The sequence below is a fragment of the Erpetoichthys calabaricus genome, chromosome 1 (assembly GCF_900747795.2).
Source record: "Erpetoichthys calabaricus chromosome 1, fErpCal1.3, whole genome shotgun sequence".
NCBI lineage: Eukaryota > Metazoa > Chordata > Cladistia > Polypteriformes > Polypteridae > Erpetoichthys > Erpetoichthys calabaricus.
This window is the reverse complement of record NC_041394.2, coordinates 132,203,441-132,219,535: the sequence shown is the minus strand read 5'-3', so window position 1 is coordinate 132,219,535 and position 16,095 is coordinate 132,203,441. Positions and strand designations below refer to the sequence as shown.

Below are 16,095 nucleotides of genomic sequence, written 5' to 3'. Positions count from 1 at the left end.
AATCCATACTTAAGAGCATATTCCTTCATCTCACCGGAACATCATTGCTACTCAAGAATTGATTATTTCTTTATAGATAACAATTTTTTGCCAATGATCAAATCTTGTAAGTACAATGCTATTGTTATCTCTGACCAAGACCCTGTGATCATGGAACTCAAATCACTATGCTCCACATACTCATCTCGCAGCTGATGTCTTAACCCCCTGTTATTAGCTGACAAGAACTGTACAGAATTTATATCCAAGCAAATTGATTATTTTTTAGAGAAATATGCATTCCCCAAGGTTTCTGCAGGAATATTCTGGGAAACTCTGAAGGCATTTTTAAGATGCCAGATTATCTCATATCTCTCTCAGAAAAATAAATTGGAAACCAAGAAGGTCTCAAAGTTAATCAGTGAAATTACCAGAATAGATCAAGAACATGCCAGGTCTTCAAATGAGGTACTTTTTAGGAAAATACAGGCTTTGCAATCAGAACTTGGCCTCTTGTCAACAAAAGATACAGAACAACTTGTTTTTAAATCAAGACATTATTACTATTAACACAGAGAGAAGGCCAATAAGATCTTAGCTCAAAAAATCTATAAGCAGGAAGTTTACAATGCAATATCAGTAATCACCAACACAGACGGAGATAAAATCATTGATCATAAAAATATAATGCATGCATTAAGAGACTACTTTAAGTCCTTATATCCTACTCAGTTCAAAGAATACAAGACACAATCTAATGCATTTTTTGATTCATTACGAATACCACAGCTAGATACTCTCAGTGCACAGGACTTTGATAAACCTCTGACACTATCAGAATTACTCAACGCTATAAACTCACTTCAGAGTGGGAAAGCACCAGGTCCTGATGGATACCCTGCTGGATTTTATTAAAAAATTCAATTAAGTTACCTCCCCTTTTATTAGCAACATTTATAGAAGCCAGAGACAATGAAAGTCTACCTCAAGCTTTTTGCCAAGCACTAATTGCCGTTTTCCTTAGAAAAACAAGGACCTATTACAATGTGCATCATATAGACCGATCTCACTCCTGAATAATGATATCAAGATACTCTCCAAAGTTATAGCTAGAAATTGAAGTGCTCCCTTCAGTAATATTACAAGACCAAACTGGATTTAGTAAAGGTAGACACTTAGCTTCCAATCTTCAACACCTATTTATGTAATATATTCGCCCATAAAGTCTAGCACACATTTGTTATACTATGTGTTTTTTTTATTTAAGTTTAATGTCCCTGTTCTCTTTGCTCACTGTTATGGATTCATTCATACATGCAGACCAAATATGGTACACAGGCACAGTATCAGCATTTAGAATTGCCGAGCCAAGTACAGGACTAGAGAGCCACAGACAACTGGAGAATTGAATAGTCAGCCTAAAGACAGACTAGTATATTTCTGTCTTCTGTCAGCAAAAATCTCTTTACTTGTTGGGAGAATGAGAACTGTATGTAGGCATTGTGCTATTCCTGTATGTTTGAAGGTGGGGTTTGAGTACTTTCCTGGCCTTGTTTGTATCAAGAGAAGGAGCCTGCACATGGTGGAAACCAGTATATAAGAATGGACACCTACGGCCAACACTTTGAATCTTCTGGGCGGAGGAGTATGTCTTCCGTCCGAGGCCGGGCAGAAGATTCTGTTTTTCTGTCCGGCTAAAATCCTTTCAGCGTGGCGACGAAAGATGACGGACTGCACAGATCAAGTCTCCCACATGCTTGATATGTCTGTCATACTGTAAGCTTCCCGTCTGTAATACCGCGTGAACCCGTCAGTAAAGAGCTAGAATTATCCTTTTGTTTTCGTGTAATCTTTTAACCGTCATATTGCATGCAGGGGAGGGATAATACCTTTTTATTTAAATTCAGGTTATTAAAATGCCGCAATTGAAAAGAACACATTTCCAGAGAGCTAATGCCTCTTCAGGAAACAGCATTTGATATGGTTGAATGGGACTACCTATTCATCACATTTCACAAATGTGCCTGAACATATGTGCATGGGTCAAACTACAGTATATCAGTCTAGAAGCTTCCGTTTGTATTAACAACATTATTTCAGACTACTTTTCCCTTGTCCCCCCTGCTATTAGCAATCGCCATTGAGACATTGGCTGTGTACTTTCGAAATCTATCAGAGTTAAAGGGGATTTTAAGAGAAGGACTTGAACAGAAAACATCATTATATGCAGATGACATAGTACTGTATATATCAGATCCACAAAATTCTCTGCCTGCAGCCCTAATTGCACTAGCAGAATTTCAAAAGATATCTAGACTCAGAATTAATTTGAACAAAAGTGTGCTTTTTCCAGTGAATTCTCTAGCAAACAACATTAGATTGGACATATTCCCTTTCATCATTGCATTTCAGTTTAAATACCTAGGGGGTAACAAAATTTTGCTGTCTGCTTTGAAAAACTTAAAACAATATGTGAATAAATGGTCTACTTTACTTTAGCAGGGAGAATTAATGCTATAAAGATGAATATCCTTCCTAAGCTTCTGTTTCTATTTCAAAACATCCCCATACACATTAACAAATCATTTTTTAAAAATTAGATTCATTCATAACTTCATTTATTTATAATTTGAAATATTCACAAAGGGCAACACTACAATGACCTAAATCAGTAGCTGGCATGACTCTACCTAATTTTCAATTTTATTACTGGGCAGCAAATAAACAAGCTATAAAAACCTGGACATTGACAGAAATAGATGAACACACACTAGCTTGATTCGCAATAGAAATTAAATCCTGTAGTACTTCTTTATATTCCCAGATTTGAACACCAGTAAATATAAGGTATTGTCAATGTACTAACAACTCAATTGTCCTTTATTAACTCAGAATATGGAACCAATGTAGGAAGCACTTCAAGTTAGAGAATATTTTATCTGTGGCACCTCTTCATGATAACCACCTTTTTCCAAATTCTCAAAATTACAGTTTTTAATGTTTGGAAAACATATGGGATTAAATCATTTAGAGATTTGTATATAAATGTTGTCTTTGCATTCTATGAACAATTACTCTCCAAATTTAGCTTCCAATCAACACAATTTTTCAACTATCTCCAAATTAGAAACTTCGTTAAATGAAACCTGCCCAATTTTCCTCACCTCCCACCTATTTAAGACGGCATTTCTATATACAAAACCATTTTAAAGTGCCTTACATTTAAAGATCCCAGAGTACAGTGGGAAAAGGATCTCTCACACAACATTTCAGAAAAGGAGTGGAAGGCAGCCATGCAAATAATTCACTCTGAATTTAGTTTTGTTAAGCTTGTCTTGATTGTATGTAACGTTACATGCTTTTAATAAATTTGATTAAAGATAAAAAAAAATGTCCCTGAACCTTTACTGGGATTTGAATTTGAGTATATTCTGGTAGCAGCTCAAATGCTCCACATGTCTTTTCAAGCTTTCACTGCTCCACTTGGTGGATTTAGTAGCCATTTTACTGAAAATGTCTGTAAAGGTGTGATCTGGTGAAGTATGCTGCCTAAAAATAACACATCATCGTATATGCAGACAAAATATTGTCTCCATAATGTGTACCTCTGTAAATTTGAATGAAAATAAAAGATTTAAAAATATGAAATGGTAAATTCTTGATGAATGTCATCTAATTTCAAACTCATGAGCCCATATTTATGCTGCAGCATTTTATGAGACACACTAAGTCAAGGTTCGTTAAAGCATTTCCATTAGGCTTTCTCGTCCAGATTTTGAGCTGCACCTTGAGTTTTTACACTGCAAATTTCAGTGTATTGTCACATGTAAATAAAAGATGAACTTTAATTACATACTATAATATTTTTGCAGTTTTTGATTCTGATTTACAAAATATTGAATGCTTAAAAACAGAGAGAAAATATTAATCTTATAAAATGATTTACCTTTCCAAGATATGCTAACTGTCTCCTAAAATAAATAACACAAATACATTGTAAAATTTTAGATTCGCAAGCAATAAATTTTAAACATGACATACAAATAATATATATACTTTAAGTTTTTCATTTACTTTTCTGAAAATCTCTTAATCCATTTCACAGTCATGAGATACCAGAGCTCAACCAGAAAGAATGTGCAAAGCAGGAAACAGGTCTGGATAGAGCGACAACCCCATCATGTTTCACTCTTTCATTTACACACACACACACATCTATGTACACACAAGTCCAAGTTGGAATTATTGTTTTTTTTTTTTTTAATTATCAGGTAATTAACACATCAGTTAGTAGGTGGAAGGAAGAAACTTTTTTGTATCCTAAGCGACTCAGCATATAAAAGTGAAATTCACTTACTGCACTTCAGGTAGGTATATAGGTGAAGTGAAGCAATTGTAATAAAAAATAACACTGCTAAGATTCCTCTGATAAGAAAAGCACCAAGAGACTCTAAAAAAATAAATAAATAAACAATCATCAGTACTTGTTCAAAAACAACTCTTAACTATAATAACAATTTTCCAATTTACAAGAGTGTCATTCTCTACAGAAATTAAGACTTAGAACACGAAATATAAAACTTTTAGTCCAATTAATATATATGTTAGAGTACCATTAACATTTGCTGTTTAAAGAAATTAAAAGCAAATAATGAGTGGTCTGTCCCATGGTTTTGGTCTGTAACCTAATACATTCAAATTTCTTAAATACATAAATCCCATTAAAAACTAAACACTTTTGAAAGTGTCTAAAATGTATACAAAATTTCAAACAAAACTCATAAATCTTAAACTTCATTCAATGCCTAAGGCTTCCAATTCAGACTGGTTTAACATAAGGATGTTCCATTTAATGGAAGAATAAAGATAAAAAAAGTATTATGCATAAAGAAAAAATAAAAACTTCTCACTGAAAACAATTAAAAAAAGGAACTGAAACATGATAAATGAAGTTAAGTTTCTTAGGGAGAAAAAAACTGCAAACATATTTTAAGGAAAAAATAACTTAATTAAGAACCAAGAATAATTAAATGGAATGAACACTTGGAATATTTATACAGTAAAATGGCAAACAATTCGTGTAATTAACAAGTTTGCACCAAACAAAAAAGCTTTGCTTTGATAAGAAATTAAAAGTTATATTAGAAGTGGTGTCAATACTTCTTGCCACCCTCTCTGACCTTGGCATCACTGGAACTGCCCTCAGATTGTATGAGTCGTACATTGTGGTCAGATCGCACCATGTGTCATGGTAAGTGGTGTCCCAAAGGATTTGTTCTTGGCCCTCTTCTCTTATCTATGTACACCTCCACACTAAGCCTTGCCATTCTGTCCATGGTATGCTATAAGTGTGATGTTGATGATACACAACTGTACCTGCTGTTTCTTCCAGACAACCATGTGGTATCAGCTAGAATCTATGCATGTCTCATTGATATTGCAACTCAATGAAGGAACACCATCTCCAGCTCAACCTAGCAAAGATGGACCTTTTTGTTATCCCAGCTGGTCTTTCTGTTCTGCACCCTATGTCAGTTCAGCACGGCTCATTATCACTAACACCTGCTGAGTCAGTATGCAACCTTAGGTTGGTGATTGATGAACTGATCATGTTAAAACCAGCTCTAAGAGTTGCAGACTCACTCTGTATAACCTCTGCAAGATCAAACTGTATCTGACAGGGTATGCAGCAAAGTCCTGGCCCAGGCTTATCATGGTCTGGGCTGGCTCCACACTGCCTGGTTGCTTCCAGGAGCCTCTTGAACCCGAAACTGTCAATAAATCATAAACCAAGATGAGCCAGGCAGTCAGCAAGAGGTTGGTGCAAATGTGCAGAGTGCTTTTATTAAAATCAACCAGAGTGGCAAGAAATACAGTGCAAACGACCTTCAATAATACCAATCAATTAAAAAAAATAAAACAGAGGAAAAAAAAAACACTTAATTAATCTCATCCTGGTTGAAGGGCGAGTGGGAAGGCAAGACATAAGGACATTCTGGGTTTGTAACCCAATATTTGTGAGTTTTACTTGTGGATTTTAGCCCATTATTTGGAACTTTAATATTGATGGATTTTATCTTTGCTGGTACTGGTTTATATTGGATTATACATTTTTTGGAGATTGCACCCCACTTTTTTATTTCTTCAAACACATAATATTTTGAATATAATTACATTTTGCTCCAGCCTTGCTTGTTTGGTGACCGGGGTACAAGGAATTGCCAAAGCCACAGGCAACCTGGCTATCACAGGATCTGCTATGTAGAGTCTTGCTTTGTAAGAAAAAGGGTAGCATTGGGAATAATGCTAGTTGGATAACAGTAAGGGTGGAATATATTCTTGTCTTGAATGGAAATTATATTGTAGTAAAAATATTTATAATCAAAATAAAGAATACACTTCATTAAATATCTATAATAAATATTTAAAATATATTACATTAATGTCAAGCCATGCTCACCTCCTTCATCTGTGTGGATCAGATCACTTCTAGGAGATTTTATTCCCTTATACTCATATTGACACCAGTAGCCTTGGGACTTCTCACCATAATGCCTTGAAGTATCAAAGATAACAAAGTTCTGATTCTTTTCAGCCTTTTTACTCTCAGGCCATTCTTCTGTTCCCTCCTGATACAAGCTGAACAGCACTTCAGTGAAACAGGGAGGGCCTATACAGAGAACTGAATTTTTATTTTCATCATAGAAAGAAATCTCTGGTTTTGGAATATCTGAAAAATAATATTTATATAAGTGACACTAACTTAAACTCTTTTCCCAGTGTGTTTAATTTCATTTTATGTTTGTGTTGCCTTCATTATTCTATTATATTTCTCCAATAAAAATAAAACCTTTGTGATGACTAAAAAATAAAAAATGTTACAATTACATGGTATTTCTACAGCCCTTTGCACTCTCTACCAGTAATAATCAATATTTTTTAACTAATTATAATTCCATTCATTTGTGTGACTGTAAGCAGCTGGAGGCCATGATGGCAGCATCAACTGAAAATATTTTAAAGTCATGCATTTCATTTATGTAAAAAAAACCATAGTACATTGAGACAAATAGAGACATAAACTGGAGAGAATGTACATATCATACAGATAGTGACCAGGCTAGGATTCACTTATTACTTTGTAAATAAATAAAGGCATAAAAAATATCTTCAAATAATGTTACACACTTTGATTAGTTTCTTATGTATATATGGTAAATTTAAAACTACCAAACTACCAGCCATGCATTTGTTTGATTAATACTGAAACTAACGTCCTAAGCTCTGGGGCCTCATGTATAAATGTTGCGTAAGAACGTTTCCACATTCAGATAGTGATGTATAAAACCTAAACTTGGCGTAAAGCCATGCACATTTCCACGGTAGCTCATACCCTGTCGTATGCAAGTTCTGCACTCGGTTGTACAGACTGGTGGCACCCAGCGTCAAAGCAGTGCTACTGTTCCTGTGTGGTTACCCTTTCTTTTTTAGATCCACATCCCTGACATGGCTTTATAAATACACTGAAATTAACCGCTGTGGTGCCCGGCGGGCGTCCATGCCCGGCCGGGACGCCCAGGAGGAGTGGAGGAGGGGGCGTCCTCCCTGGTGGCTTTGGGGACCACGGGTACGGAGCTTGGAAGCTCAACCCTGTAGGGGCCCGTGGTCACCGCCAGGGGGTGCCCCGATGCCTTGGGAGCATTGGCCCTCAGTACTTCTGCCACACCGGGAAGTGCTGGGGTGAAGAGACTTGAGGACACCTGGTGGACTTCCGGCTTCACCATGGGAGCTTCCGCCACACAGGGGTGTGGCTACGGAGACCCTGAGGATGCACCTGGAGCCCATCCGGGGCATATAAAAGGGGCCGCCTCCCTCCAGTGAGGGGAGAGTCGGGAGGAAGAAGACGAAGCGTATTGGAGAGGAGTGGAGGCGGACCAGAGAGAGAGAAAGGCATTGTTGGTGTGGCCAGGACTTGAAGGAGTGATTGGTGCTTTGGCACTGGGTTTGTGCACAATTACTGTAAATATTATGGCTAATAAATGTGTGGTGGACTTTAATACGGTGTCCGTCTGTCTGTGTCCGGGCAGCTCATCACACCGCATATTGTTTATTAGTTTAATGCATCTGATTGTAATTAACCTGTAACAATATAATGGTCCACAGAATGGTCACACTATTCCAAATACCATAACTGCTTTAGCATTGTTACTCTTACTGCACCATCTTCTTCTTCTTTCAGCTGCTCCCATTAGGGGTTGCCACATTGGATCATCTTTTTCCAAATTACTCTCACTGCACCACTCGGAGTATTTATATCACTTTATCTGAGTGTGAATCACAGCTGTACAGCAGCTGATAGGAAAGAGAATTATCGGTATACAGCATCAAGCACACGCTGCCTCAGCCATGCTGTCTATTGAACTGCTGTCATACGGCAAACGCTTCAGAGCCTTTCCTTGCTGTTCAGGAACAGTTTAATCCCAAGAACTCTAAACGCACTCAATCAGTCCATCAAGTGCTCCTTGTAGAACTGTTTGCACTTATAAGTATAATTAACTCACTGTAAACTTGCGATACAGTTATAATATTAGCACAACCTGAGCCACTTTATAAAGCGCGTATTTACATATGATGACAATATCATTTTTAAGATGAAATGCAGAAAAATATGTTTATTATATTATACAGATAAAACTTTAACTTAATTTAAATAATCTATATTGTTAAGAATTAAACATGTGAGGACACGGTGCCGCAGCGCTAGTGAGCTGCTGGCGCTCCATTCATTGATTGTTCCTGCCTCATGCTGTATTCTTGCTGGTGCTGACGCAACACTGGAATAATAGATGGATAGAGTAATTAAACACGTACTACAAAGATATTTCAATGTTCCTTAAAAGTTTTGAAGAATCGGTGTTCTAAGCTTATAGACAGCTTAATGTCTATTACAGAGCTGATTATATGGCGATTGGGTATATGGAGAAAGAAAAGTAAGGACAGGAATTGGAGGTTAGTACGTTTGAAAGAGACAGTACTGCTAAAATAAAGTATTTCATCAAAGGTCACGCATGGCACAGCAAACATCTTGCGCGAGACATGAACAATTACTGCACCACTGTGTTCCCATGTTTAATAACATGCTTTAACTCCTACCATCATGAAAATGATATCATGTATACATCTCCATATTTTAAGTATTCAGAGAGCTGTAATATCATGAATGTAATGGATTCCATGTCCTGTCGGAGGAAGAGAAAGCCCGGAAGCATGTAGTGTTTCACACACATAGAGCATATAGAAGATCAAATACAAAACAAAGCATTTAACGTGCTACTTTAGTTACGATGGGATTTGAGAAACTAGTAAATTAAACAATTTTAAGATGAAGTTTATGATGTTCTATTTTAATGACAAAATAAACAAAGTGATTAAAGTGGAAATTTCGAGATTAAAGTTGACATTTCTTGCTTTTTTCCCCACTGTGTGCCTTTTTTTTTTCTCTGTACCCTAATAAGCTTTCATATGACACTCAGACGGTGGGCTACAACACGCCTTTTTTGATATCTGACAACTTTTTTATTTTGGGCACTGTGCGACTTTGTGAACTTGAGCTTTCGAGTTTCTCAGACACGCTATGTCACTCGATCAACTTCCTTTTGTTGTTTATACCACTGTTTAAACCAACAAATAGTATGTTTTTCCTTGCCTCCACTTGGTATTCGCTGAAATTCTATTTTCCCTCGTGCTTTTGCCATTGCCTCTTCACAGAAAATTGAGCTTAAGGGCTATTTATATTGATTTACATATTCAAAGAGGTGTAATTCTGGGAGGAGTTGGTGAGTGGCAGCAGGCATGTGCACGTGCATTAATTTTCACGCTGACCAGGATTTATGGAGCAGAAGAACGTGGAAGCTGGCGAACGCACAGATTTATGCATCTGGATTTTTTTTGTGCGTAAGCACATTTCCGCTTTTGTGCCTACGTCATGTTATAGTGCGAATTCTACGCAAGGCGTTATGCATGAGGCCCCAGGACACTGGATTTGTCCTGAAGCAGCAGTGATAATCACTGCACCACTATAATACAGTATATTAGGGGCCCATCTATGATGTGGTCTAGCTGATCTACCTCATACCACAGTACCACACAAGCACTCCTTTCTCCCTTCCCCTTTCTGTACCTTTTCCCAATCCTCTCCCAGTCAAGTCTGTACCTTTACTGACTATCACCACCTTACCAAATAATTGTAGTTGTGCTCATAAAGATTTTGTTGCAGGGACACATTTCAATTGGAACTGAAAGATGGTGGGTTCACCTGACAGAACTGCTAATGTGTAACTGTCTAGTCTCTTCTCAATGAAAAAACTTCCATGAAGGACTAGCAAGGTTACAAAACAGAAACTGTTTACTCTTAGGAAGTGAAGATCTCTAATTAAATGTGCAAAACAATCAAAAGCTAGTTTATTTTAAGCATACAATGCTTTTATCTATAATTATAGTAAGGGAATTCCACAATCTATTTTAATACATTGATTTTTTGCATCAGTAATATTTTTTCTGTCCAAGACAGAAACACAGAATAACACTTTCAATAGGATATTCTCTTTGTATTTCTGAAGTTCCTGCTAATCTTTTGGTGCTTCTTATTCTACAGTGAAAGCTCCCTTTATGTGGAGTAAAATGAATGCTGTGTTATGTTTTCAAAAGATAATTACCAATGGAAACATGCAAAATGAATAAGGCACCATTTTTAACTGCTGAATATAATGCCTTTGGTGGCTTAGATCATTTTCAGATGTACTGTAGACAACACACTGATATATTTACTGTATAAATAATCACTCATAGAGATATTTATCTTGTCCTAAATTCAGTTCTGCTCATGTTCTGCTTTAAATATCTGTTCTTTACATGATATTAATGTTTCATGTCTTGTAAAGACAATTCAATATTATTAAAATTATTATAGCTTATTTAATTTTGTTTTGGAATTGCCAAATAGCTATTATGAGACATGTAGTCATGTTAGTTACAGTTTATTTCATTTAAAAGAGGCCTCACACAAGTAAAATAATCTTTCGTTAAAATCTTGACCTTGCAACAACAACTTTACTTTTAAAAAGAATTACAGATGTACTAATATATATGAAAAGAAATGTTAAAAAACTAGTCAAACTTTTTGATTCATGTCATGTAAATTTCATGCTAGTAAATTTATATTCTTTTAGACTTGCAATAACAACTGAAATAACATTTTCTGTTCTACTAGACATGATTAATCAAATAGATCATTTGAACTTTAAAGAAAAGTGCACAAAAGCAGACAGGGTGGCCATCAATCCTTCGAATGAATAAAAAAATTAATTTACTCATTAAGAATGTAAACAAATATAATGTACAATACTGTTCAGGGTCAGCTCCTGTTGTTGTCTTTTCTAAATTATGCAGTGAATTTGTTGAGGTGAACGCACAGTACATACATGCATAAAGTAACAAATACACCAGGATTACGATTTATGGAGAATGACATTTGATTAACAGACAGAAAGATGATCTGTAGGCTTTTTCAAACCTACATGTGTTGCTTAACATTAACCAAGCTATGAATTCAAATCAGTGTCTGCATTTTTTGTTATTTACACTACAGAATATTGTAATGTTGTCATTTTCCTTAATGTCAAATAAAAATAAATAGATTGGTTAATTTATTGATTGTAAGTGCAGAATTTTTGTAGTTAAAAAGAGTTCAAGTTGAAATATTGCTATTCAATCCAAATCATGAGTTCATGAATGTGTTGTGTGATAAAATGGCCCCAAAACGGCATGTTTATTTTGTTTAGAGATCATTAAATCACATTAAAATCTACTTAAAATAGCCTTCTTCGAGATATCTATCTGCAAAAAGAAAAAAAAAACTAAGATTGCTTTCACAGATTTCTTACTTAACATGGAAATAGGTTTGTGTGTGTGTGAGCAGTAATGATGAACATGAACATTATGAAAATGTGCTACTTAAGATTGTAACACTCAGCATAACAAAAACAATCAAAACAGGTAGACAATAATATTTGAACATAAATGTAAGAACTATACAAGATGAAGCAATGGGATGATTAAATTATTATAAACAGTCTAAATTTCCATTAAATTCATAGCAGATTCGGTATTATTTAACTCACCCAGCACTCTTACACTCCTGTCCTTGCTGTACTGCGAATTAATTTCTGGGCTCATATTCAGAGTGTAGTCACACCTCAGTTGAACCTCAGACTCCATCACTGTAGTTCGACCTCCTAGCAGTTCACGTCCATTCACAGACAGCTCACACTTGTTATCTTCTGAACTCTTTGACTTGAATGGATGTGAATCGTCATCTCTGTAGAAATGGCAGTGAGCTTCAGGGAATGTCTGAGGCAATTCACATGTCAGTGTTACTGCTTCTTCCTTTCCAGTTATGTCAGATGTTGCACTCAATGCTGGTTTACCTAGATTACCTGAAATAAATAAAATGAATAACAAATACATAAAGTTTCAAATTGCATTTTCATCATTCACTTTCAACACATATACTACAGCTATTACATTTTGTATAGGCCTACATCGGTTCATTATCAGGACACTTTACTCAATCAGAATAGTAGAACAGTAAATAAGTATACAGAAATCAGGATTTAACTGAAACCAATATATCAGACCTCTGGAAAGATCTTTGCACATCATCTTTTAATATTATATCCCTGTCTAATCTTGATATGAAGAAGACCAGTCCATCATAGTGTTCATTTATGCACAATTTCATTCCCAAACTAAAATGATTATTAATATGTCTGTGGAGAGAAATTGGAACACCCTGAATACAGGGTGGGCATGATAAATGAACATATTACTCACCTTAGCCAGTTTTTTTTTCTTTTTTGTTTAATAGTATGTGTTTGAAATATTAAATAAACTCTGTTTTTACAAACTGCATAAAAATAAATGGCAAAAATGGCAAATGCCCAGACCATACAGCCAAAATACTATGAAGAGCAGAATTCTTCTTGTGTACCATTCGGGAAGAACTAACTTAATTGACCTACTAAGCTTACAGTAAGAATGTGGGAGAAACACACTGTCATGTCAGACCAATTAATTTAAGATGCCCTACTTGTTTAAAGTAACTAGAGCACCCAAAGAAATACAGATACAACAGAGAAAACTTGAAAATACCACACAGGCAGTGACTTGGCCAAGAAATAAACATGGGTCAATGGAGCTATAAGGGAGAAGTGATAACCTAATAATCACTATACCAGTCACTATTTAAATGTAAAAAAGCAAGAAAAACATAATTGTACACAGAATTGCCCAAAGCTGCATACATTTACAATAATGTGGTATTTTTGTGGCAAAGCCATGATTATGTAACTTCATCAATCCAAACATTTTCTAACCCATTTATCCAGCTGAAGGTTACGCAGTGATTAGTGTATGTAAATAAATTTCAAAATACAAAAATCTTCTATTTTGAAAATGTCATACTCTTTGATCAGCATAATGAGATTACTTGAATTTCTCCATGTTTTAATATTTTTGTTAATCTTGTTGCGTAGTCAATTAACTCACTGTATATTGTGCTGGAAGCTAGTTTCACACAGCTACTGAGGAACATTTTAATAAATAACTTTTTTACTTATGGTCCTTTCTCATTTTTCAAAATGTTGTCAATTTTTTATGTTTTGGTTTGTTTTAAAAAAAGTATGTGGTATTTTTCTTTTTTTTTTTTTTGCATATTGTATTTCTCTGTTGAAGATGTCTGTCTCTGCTGATGGAATATTTAAACAAAAATGAAACATTTGAGCCCAAGATGGCTACACAATGAATTCTCTCTCACTGAACTGTGTACACCACATGGCATCATTCACTTCTTTAGAAAAAGGCCAAACTGTTCAGATCTCACTTACTGTGCCATACAGAGAACACAATTAGGAAGCAAACTTTCTCTAAGCAGAAACAGATCAGTACCATTATATACAAAAGTAAGATAAGTGTCTTAAGTGATATCCTGTTCACTCATACTGTGAGTAGGTCAGAGGATTAAAGCTGAATCTTTGTCCAGTCCAGCTCCATTGCCTTGAGATTGTATTTCCCATAAGCATACCTTCTTTTTTAATTAAAATTTGATATTAAAATAATGCAGTACCTTCACCACATCCCTCTTTCTGCTGTGATCCTGTGTACATTTTCAGTATTAGAAGGATTTGCATCATAAATTTCTTTTAAAGTTAAAGTATCTTATTCCAACATTAGCAGCCAGGCAGGAAATGAATAACTGTAATCAAATATGCTGTGCACTCACCATAAACATCCACTGTCACCTTCCTACTGCGGCGTGATGTTTTTTTGTCATTTTCTCTTATGACTTCAATTTCACAGCTCACGTTCACTTGAGTGACACTCTTTACTGATCTTTGATCCAACAGCTGATACTTAAACACAGAAATCACACAAGCTCTTACACCTGTGGCATATACCTCTGATCTAAAAAGAGCTTCATTCTTATAAAAATGACAAAATCCTTTAACTGGCTGATCCCCTCCACATCTAATCATGACATATTCATTCTTCTGATCATCTGTGTTCGCTCTTCTGATTTCAGCTTTAACTGAAACAAAAGTAATTAATTATGAAATATAATATTATTAAAGGATGATAATGGAAGACATGCAGGAATAGCTTACAAATTAATGAGTACTACTTTCAAAAATGGATTAGCATGATTTATAAATACTGAGTAGAATTCCAAAATGTTTGTTTTCCTTGCTGTCTTGGAGAGAATGGCTGGTAAGACGCACAACACATAACTGATATGACTGACATGACAGACTGTAGTTAAAATGTGAACATTTCCAAGCAGTCTTCAGTCTTTACTCTCATTGTCTAACAATTCTTATTTCGTAAATGAATCTTCAGAGCACCAAATGAGGTGACCTGAACATTCACCTGAGGCCTCAGTATTTGCCCCTTTCATTTCTTTGAAAATGAGTAACATAAGCTGTGAATACATGTGTGTCATGTCATGTACTGTACTATAGTCCTGTTAATACGATTACAGCATATACTGAAGAGGACAAGTGACATTCAGTAACACTCAACTACAGAAGTTTAATTCTAATCTGAGTTCAAAGCATCAGATGTGACGGTGTTACTCAGATTTGCTGATAATAACACAGCAATAGTTCTTAGGCAAAAGAAACAAAAAATGACAAAAAGATACATTGAATCTTCATGGCTGATCAGTTGAAATCAAGTATTCATTTCTAATTAACATTATACAGTATTTTAAAATAAGATTAAGATTTTGATCCAAATAATAATAAGGACTTCATCAATGGGCAGTTACTACCACTGGGGCCTTGCAAGACACATAAAACATGTATCTGCATGGCTAAAGAAGTCATTGGTGTATACTATCCTCTTCCTGCATAAGCAGAGGTTCAAGACAGCTCCTAATAGTCAGACATAGGAAAGGTGTCAAGATGTGCCAAGAAGCATTAGGAGCTGGTGAGTCCTCGGCAACCTAAAGGAATGTTCCAGAAAGAGTATAAGACAAAGAAACACTCCACTGTAGCTCTTTAACAGATTAAGTGTGGGCAGATTTTAAAGGAAATGAATGTGCACAAATGAAGACAAGTGAGGAACATGTTCTACTTGTTATTTAGGTGAAGCAGAATTATTTTTTATTTCAGTCTCCTCTCCCTATTGTGTGTTTAGGTATTTGTAGAAAAAACATTTTAAAAAATGGCATGCATGATATGGAATAAAATGAAAATGTTCAGCCAAGTCGTAATTACAATTGAGGTAGTACATACCAAGCTCCTTCACTATTATTTTTATGTTGTCACTTCTCCCAGAGGTTTCATTGTTGATAATATTTCCATAATCACAACTGAAATGCAGATAGCCTTCACTCTTTAGATCCACATCTCCCAGCAGATCTGCTCCACTTGCAGTGAAGTCACATCTGTTGCTGTCTGAGCTCACTGATCTGAACGGCTCTGATTCAGCTCCCCTGTAGAAGCGGCACCTCATACCAGAGAGACACTGTGGAGCTGAGCAGTTGACTGTGTGTTCACG

At 35.6% G+C, this 16,095-nt stretch overlaps 1 protein-coding gene across 1 annotated transcript; it reads right to left on the bottom strand.

Annotated features, from left to right (window-relative positions):
- Nucleotides 1-4,276: 4,276 nt before the first annotated feature.
- Nucleotides 4,277-14,597, bottom strand: LOC114643164 (uncharacterized). Its single transcript, XM_051934895.1, has 4 exons — nt 14,318-14,597; nt 12,159-12,473; nt 6,440-6,709; nt 4,277-4,429 (listed from the first exon to the last, which is right to left on the bottom strand). The coding sequence occupies exons 1-4, from the start codon at nt 14,568-14,570 to the stop codon at nt 4,329-4,331; spliced, it is 939 nt and encodes a 312-aa protein (XP_051790855.1). The 5' UTR covers nt 14,571-14,597; the 3' UTR covers nt 4,277-4,328.
- Nucleotides 14,598-16,095: the final 1,498 nt, after the last annotated feature.